Below are 7,490 nucleotides of genomic sequence, written 5' to 3'. Positions count from 1 at the left end.
GCCCAGCTCACGAGACCGGCCGGGAAGGCCCCTCGGCCCCAGAAAGCGCCGCACCAGGGATTCCCCCGTGCTCTGTCGGACGAGCAAGTCGGCGTGTCTAGCAGAATCTCCCCACCTCAATACAAGCCCGCAGTCTGCAGTCGCAACCTTCAAGAATGAACTTTCCACCATTATAACTGCACGCCGTGGCAATGGTTTATTTCTACCCCCGTGTTTTCACTCAGGGCAGCCAGCTAGCTCATCGAGACCCAGTTTAAAAATCAGTTTCTTCTCCATATCTTAAGAGAGCGTCACTCAGTGCAACCCCTTGACAATAAAAGACTTGCCAATAAGGGGAGTGATTTCTGCACATTTAGAGTTTTCTCAAGGTACATCCCTTTATTAGAGACCCATCCGACCATCAGTTGGGCATGACCCATTTCTGCCATTCGAGACAGCTTTCCATCAAGGAAACCCGGCACCATAATAAAAGATCTTCTCCTTTCCAATCTTGAGTTGTCTCTGAGCACAAACTCTTAACATAATTTAAGGCCCTGGCATTAGGCTGCTGCCATTTACTAAAGGAGGGTAACTTGGCCTCTCTCTGCCAGGGTTTCCTCGCGTGTAAAATAGGCATAACAATACCTCTTTGAGTTAATGTATGTAAATAAAGCATTTTCATGCAACAGTGCCTAGCCCAGAGGAAGCGATCAGAAGTGCCATTATCTGCGTGAGAGTTAGAAGACACAGAGGAATTGGGAAATTGGGAAAGGAGGCCCCTTTCCAGCCTCTCCAGGTGTCCAGAACCCCACCCACCCCCAACCCCCGTGAGTGGAGGCGGGGAGGGCGGTCCAGGTCTCCGAATCTGGGCTGTTTGAGAGAGAGACCGTGCCAGGCCGGCAGGTCTCAGAAGAGGATTCTCCACCAGGCCCGTGGGTCTCCTCTCTCCGTTTTGCTCCTGCGGATTTCTCTCTGTGGATGCTTGTTTCTCCCTGTTTTCTCCCTTTTTCTCTGTTTCTTTGACTCTCCCTCCCTCCCGCTTCCCGCTCTGAATTTGTCTCTCTGGGACTGTCTATATCTTGTCTTTTCAATCTATGCCTCCCCACCTCGCCTCCTCTCCTTACCCTGTCTCTCTCTGTCTGTGCACGTCTCCCTGTGTGCGCAACTCCCTCCCTCTGTGTGTGTGTCCCTGTGTTTTTCTCTTTGGTCTCTCCATTTCTGTCTCTTGCTCTCCGTGCGTCTCTCCCCGCCCCTGTCGGTCAGTCTCTCGATCGCACGCCCTCTCAGCCTCTGCCCTTGTCAATTCCCCCAGGAGCCCTGCCCCCACCTCCGTGCCAGTTCCCTTCTCCGCGCCTCAGTCTCCAGCCTTTGAAAACTGGGCCAACACCCCCCACCCCACGAACTCCCCGCGGTGTTGCGACCGCCCGCAGGCCCCCCTCAGGCGAATCCCGGCCGGGAGCCGTGTGGATGGGGTCCGGTCCAGGGCTGGGCGGGCTGCGCCGGGGGCGCGCGTCCGGGAAGCGCCCCTCCTGGCCCCGCCCGGCCGGGCCAACTCCTCAAGGCCCCGCCCCCCTCTGGCTGGATAAAAGCGGCGGCTCTTCCTCCCCACCGCAGCCTGACTTCAGCGCTCCCACTTTCGGCCAGTACCTCAGCCTTCGGCCATCTGCGCCGCCATGGATCTCACCGCCATCTACGAGGTGAGCCCCCGCTGATCGGCACCCCAAGGTCCGCAATGCCAGACTCCCTTCTCAAACCAGGGCTCTCTAGCGCCACAAACTCCCTCCCGGCCCGGGACCCCTGGCTCCTTTCTCAAACTGGAACTCCTTAGTGCTTCACACTTCGGCCCGGGGTCCCTGCCTCCCGTCTCAGACCAGTATGATGCTCTAGAGGTGAAAATGGAGCCCGTGACTTTCTGGTCTCGGTCCAAACACGGGTGGGGTGGCCCTCCGAGATGGAAAGCTGGAGAACTTTTCTCAGACTGGGGCTGTCTGCAGGCGGAAATGACCCCACACCTGGCTTACCCCTGGTAGTTGCTGAGGGTGCGGTTTTGCGCGGAGGCGTTTCTTGGGCTGGAGTCTCAGGGTGAGGGGGAGCCGACTTCTGTCTCTTCACTCCCTGACCCAGAAGACTCGGGCAACTCTTAAAACCGAAGAGATCCGGACTCCTGGGTTAACTTTGCCCGCGCCTCCACTTGTGAAACTGGAGAACCCAGTGAGCAGGGTCAGATCCCTAGAGGCCCAGAGGCTGAAAATTGGAGGACAGCGGTGTGTCCAGACTTTAGAGCCCCTGTGATCCAGCCGGGGGAACTGGGATTCCTGGGTCCCTCGGGATAAGTTTCAGTCGCGAATAAACTCAGAACCTCCAAATCGGGATCCTTGCGATCCGGAACCCATGTTTGTTTTCTGCGGACGGGTGGGGCTCAGGCTGGGAGCCCACAAACCGGACTGGCAAGCTCTTAGGTGCCCTGCAGCTGGGGCGGGGCGTCACCCTGCATTTTCGGTGTCTTGACCGATCCCTGTTCCCACAGAGCCTCCAGTTGCTGAGCCCTGACCTGCCTTCCGACCACGGAGAGACTGAGTCCAGCTCAGCCTGGGCCTCCCCGGGACTCTGGAGCCTCGGCTCACCCGACTCCAGCTCGTCTGGGGTGGCTGCCCGCCTGCCTGGCCGCTCCACCAGCCTGGTGGAGGGTCGCAGCTGCGGCTGGGTGCCCCCACCCCCAGGCTTCGCGCCCCTGGCTCCCCGCCCAGGCCCTGAGCTGTCGCCCTCACCCACCTCGCCTACTGCGACCCCCACCACCTCCTCCCGCTACAAGACTGAGCTATGTCGGACTTTCTCAGAAAGCGGGCGCTGCCGCTATGGGGCTAAGTGCCAGTTTGCCCACGGCCTGGGTGAGCTGCGCCAGGCCAGTCGCCACCCCAAGTACAAGACGGAACTGTGCCACAAGTTCTACCTCCAAGGCCGCTGCCCCTACGGCTCACGCTGCCACTTCATCCACAACCCCAGCGAGGACCTGGCTGCCTCCGGCCACCCCCACGTGCTGCGCCAGAGCATCAGCTTCTCAGGCCTGCCCTCAGGCCGCCGAACCTCGCCACCGCCAGCAGGCCTAGCAGGCCCTTCCCTGTCCTCGTATTCCTTCTCACCCTCCAGCTCCCCACCACCACCACCTGGGGACCTTCCACTTTCACCCTCTGCCTTCTCTGCTGCCCCAGGGACCCCGGTGGCCCGAAGGGACCCCACCCCGGCCTGTTGTCCTTCCTGCCGAAGGGCCACCCCCAGCAGCGTCTGGGGGCCCTTGGGTGGCTTGGCTCGGAGCCCCTCTGCGCACTCCCTGGGATCTGATCCTGACGAATATGCCAGCAGCGGCAGCAGCCTGGGGGGATCTGACTCGCCTGTCTTCGAGGCTGGGGTTTTTGGGCCACCCCAACCACCTGCAGCCCCCAGGAGACTCCCCATCTTCAATCGTATCTCCGTTTCGGAGTGACAAGTGCCTGCCTAGTGCAGATCAGCTGGATCTTAAGGGGGGGGCCAGTTCTCTTGTGCTGTGGGTTCCACAAGGGGTCCCAAGGTTGCGGGGGGGGAACTGAGGGACTCTTAATCAAGTAGCTCCGCCCCACCTTCCAAAGTGCATTAACTCACTCCCCTGACCCTACCGCTGGGGCAGGTCCCCGGTGTGCAAGCTGTCGCTGTTGGGGGAAGGAGTGTTTTCTGGAGTCTTAAAAAAATGTAGCAAATTGGAGGCAGTGAGGCCTCTTTCACCTCTCCCCTGCCCAATGCTGTGAATAATAAGCCCCCGCTGCCCCCTTCCAATTTTTTTTAGATCCTGACGTTCCGGTGTCTGATGGTGACCGGAGCTTCCCCTGAAGGGGAATCCTGGTGCTCAAATTTCCCTCCAAAAACAAGCAGCCAAAGCCGTTGCCAACCCCCTGCTCTCCCACCCACCCATGACTTTGGGCCTTTTATTTATGACGACTTTATTTATTCTAATAGATTTTATAGTATTTATATATATTGGGTCGTCTGCTTCCCTTGTATTTTTCTTCCTCTTTTTTGTAATATTGGAAACGATGGACTAATTATTGTTATAAGTATACTATAATATATGAAGTAATATATATTGTTAAAATTTTATTTTATTTTTTTTTGGAATTTTTAAATAAAAGAAATCTGTGTGTAAACTGGAATCCTGGCTCTTCTGCGGTCTAGAGGTAGTAAGATGGGAGGGGAGGACGGTGTGGCCTTTTTTAGAAGCGGGATGGAATCAGCCGATAGCTCCTCCAAACCTCCCCGGAGCCGAGCCGCCAGCGGCGCTTACCTGGCAGGAAGTGACGTCACCTGGCCCGGCCATTCACCTGAGAGGGCGGGGCCAGGTGAGATCACCGGGTAGGAACCAGGAGAGCTAGTTCCCGGGGCGTGGGAGGCGCTCCCGTCTCGCCGGGATCCTTGACCCAGCTCTCGGCCGGGCGCGGGCGGGGACGGGATGTTTCCGTCCCCATGGGGCTGAGGGAGGAAGGCGGGGCGGAGTGGGGAGGACGGAATGTGCCGGGGCACGAGCCCAGAAGCGAAGTAGGCCGGCGCGGCGGGTGGGGGAGGGGTCGTCCCGGAAGCCGGGGCGTCCTGGGGTCCCACCGCCCGGCCTTCCAGGACCGGAGAGTATGGGGGATCGGCATCTCGGCGAAGGTAGCTTGAAAGCCTTCAGGATTCTAGAATGTCAACACTGTGGAATCTCAGACTTGGTCTCTTGGCGACTTCTAGACCCTGGGTGTCCCAGAACGTTTAGGAATCGCAGAACTGTAGCCTCTGGCTTTCCGGGCTCCTAGAGCTTCGGAATTCCAGAATCTTGGCCTGTCGGGATGCGAGAAGTTCGGGATTGCGAGATCTCGACATTTCTGAGCCTTGGAAACTCGTGATCTCGCGCCCCAGGCGGGGTGGGGGTCGCGGCCGCGCCGGGACAGGGCGGGGCCCCCGGGAGAGCAGCGTCCTCGGACCATACAAGGCAAGAGGCGGCGAGAACCACACTGGGGCGGAGGAGCCCAGCGCCCGGAAGCCGCCCCGCGTCAGTGCCTGCGCCCCGCCCCCTTCCTCCGCGGCCTCCTAGCCTCCCCTCCTTACCCCTCTTCCCCCCGCCCCTCACTTCCCTCTCCTCTCTCTACCTCACCCCTTCTCCCTCCCAGTTCCTCCGGCCCAGACCCTCCTGCGCCGACCTTCCCCTCCCCTTCTTCCCCCACCCTCCCCAGCTCTTCTCCTCCCCCAGCACTCCTCTCCCCTTCCCCTTTTTAATATCCTTACCTTCCTGTCCCCCATTCACCGTCCTCTGTCCCCTCCTCTCTTTCCTTGCAATTCCCCTCCTCCTCCCCCTCTGGCCCCCTTTCCTTCTCTCTCCACCCATTCCTTCCCCTGCCGCACTCCTCATCCCCTCGGTTCCACCTCCCTCCTCACCCCATTTCTCTTCACCCCTTTCCCTCCTGCGAGTGTTCTCCTCTTCCCCTCCCCTCCTCATGCCTCCTTGACCTCTCGGCCCTCCTTGGCCCTCTCCCCTCGCCCACTGGCAGGCCCTGACCTTTGATCTCCTCTTCCACGAAGCAACCCCCACCCCCGCGCCCCGTTTTGGGGAAGGGCTCAGGTCCCCATACTTGGAGAGGAGGTTTGGGAAAGAGAGAGAGAAACCCAGAAACCCAAAGACGTTGGAGAGGAAGAGCAAGCCACGCAGACATTCACAGGCACTGAAAGAACAAGAAGTAACACATCTCTGGTCCTTCCCTTTGCGAAAAACAGATTCTCTGCCCCTTGGAAACAAACGAACTAACAAACCCTTACTTGCAAAAATGGCACCTAGCAGCAGCTACCAGTGCCAAACACCTGAGAGTCATTCCTCTTGACTCTTTCCTCAAACCCACACCCCAATTCAACGTCAGCCCTGTCTGATTCACCTTCTAAAGGGATATTACAATCCATCCTCCTGCCTCCTCCTCTGGCGCCCACCCTGGTTCTATCGGGCATCATCTCCCACCTGAACCATCATAGCAGCCCCTTCCTGGTCTCCTGGCTCAGGCCCCTACCCTCAGTCTCTTCCCTACTCCCCCACTAGGCAACCAGAGGGAAGCTGTCATGACACCTGAGTCAGATCACATAAAAGCCAAAGTCCTAAGTCCTCACCAGCCTACACAGCCTGGCTCTCATCTTTGATCACGCTTGCTCTAGTCACTGTGGCTTCCACCAGTTCATTTGCCATACTTCAGCCACAGGGCCTTTGCACTGCCTGTTCCCTCTGCCTGGAATACTCCCCCAGGTATCCCAACAGCTTATTCCCCTTCTTCAGGTCTCTGCTCAAATGTTTCCTCAGTGAGATGGTCCCTGACTACTATTATTGCAACCCCCATCCTCCCTACCTTGCTTTACTTTTTCCAAGATGTTTATCACCACCTAACATATAAAATGTACTTAGATCTTATGTTTATAGCAATCTTCCTCCCCCACTAGAATGTCAGATCCTCAGGGGCAGGGACTTTGACTTTGTCTTGTTCACTGCTGTATCACTCACACCTAAACCCTAAACAGGAACCAGTCACATAGTGGTCACAAGCTTCAGAATTTGTTGAAAAAAATCAATAAATCGATTCAGAAATGGGGAGAGAAAGAGAGAAAACTCCAAGACACACACACAAAACATAGTAACTGTGTGAAGTAATGATGTTCATTAAACATTGTGGTAATTATTTCACAATTTATACATATCTAAAATTATTATTTTGTACATCTTGGACTAATACAATGTTATACGGCGATTACGTTTCAATAAAACTTGGAGGGGGGGTAATCCAAGACAGAAAAAGATGGAGAAGGAGACAGTATCACATAGGCAGTTTGCTGAGGACCCACAGCCTGACACATCTACAAAAGTCTTAAACTGATTTGCAGACTCAAATTTCCCAGGCATCTAAGAGGCAATACCACCCCCTGGTGACCAAGAGGAAAACGGCACCTCCCCACAACAGAAAACACTCCCTGACAGATCGTCACCAGAGTCCCAGAATTCCTCCCAGCTTAAAAATTCAGGAGACCGAAACATTTATTCTTTTAAATGATGTAGGTGTTCGGGTTGATTAATAAGATGCATAAATTTATAGAAACGTAGGTGTTCGGGTTGATTAATAAGATGCATAAATTTATAGAAACCGGTTAAGAGAAAACTAAAACTGCTCCAGGTGAGGATCGAACTCACAACCTCGGCATCGCTTCGCTCGCACTGCCATATAAGTACCGCGCGCTAACCGATTGCGCCACTGGAGCTCCGGCCGCACCCTTGCGCCGCGGGGTCTTTCAGTCATTTCTGGCCACGTGACCTTGATGGACTGCTCCGCCTCGTCTTTGCATATACAAATAGGAATCTTTGGATTGGCCAATAGGAGAAAGTGCGTTACCAGTTCCGGATTCTCACGCCTGGAAGGCTCTTGCTGTAAAAGGGAAAAGTCCGCGAGGCTTTTGGAATGTGGGGGTGTAGCCTGCCTGGGACT

At 56.2% G+C, this 7,490-nt stretch overlaps 1 protein-coding gene and 1 non-coding gene across 2 annotated transcripts; one reads left to right on the top strand and one right to left on the bottom strand.

The window, feature by feature from the left end:
- Positions 1 to 1,376: 1,376 nt before the first annotated feature.
- On the top strand, positions 1,377 to 4,160 carry ZFP36 (ZFP36 ring finger protein). Its single transcript, XM_059045837.2, has 2 exons — positions 1,377 to 1,676; positions 2,507 to 4,160. Exons 1-2 carry the CDS (start codon positions 1,653 to 1,655, stop codon positions 3,458 to 3,460), a joined length of 978 nt encoding a protein of 325 aa, XP_058901820.1. The 5' UTR covers positions 1,377 to 1,652; the 3' UTR covers positions 3,461 to 4,160.
- Positions 4,161 to 7,173: 3,013 nt separating this feature from the next.
- On the bottom strand, positions 7,174 to 7,266 carry TRNAI-UAU (transfer RNA isoleucine (anticodon UAU)). The gene is given in 2 exon segments: positions 7,174 to 7,209; positions 7,229 to 7,266. It is a non-coding gene; the product is annotated as a tRNA-Ile (tRNA).
- Between the last annotated feature and the right edge of the window lie 224 nt (positions 7,267 to 7,490).

The sequence above is a fragment of the Kogia breviceps genome, chromosome 18, assembly GCF_026419965.1.
Source record: "Kogia breviceps isolate mKogBre1 chromosome 18, mKogBre1 haplotype 1, whole genome shotgun sequence".
Lineage (NCBI taxonomy): Eukaryota > Metazoa > Chordata > Mammalia > Artiodactyla > Physeteridae > Kogia > Kogia breviceps.
Note: the sequence above shows the minus strand (reverse complement) of the source record. Positions and strands in the feature narration are given on the sequence as shown.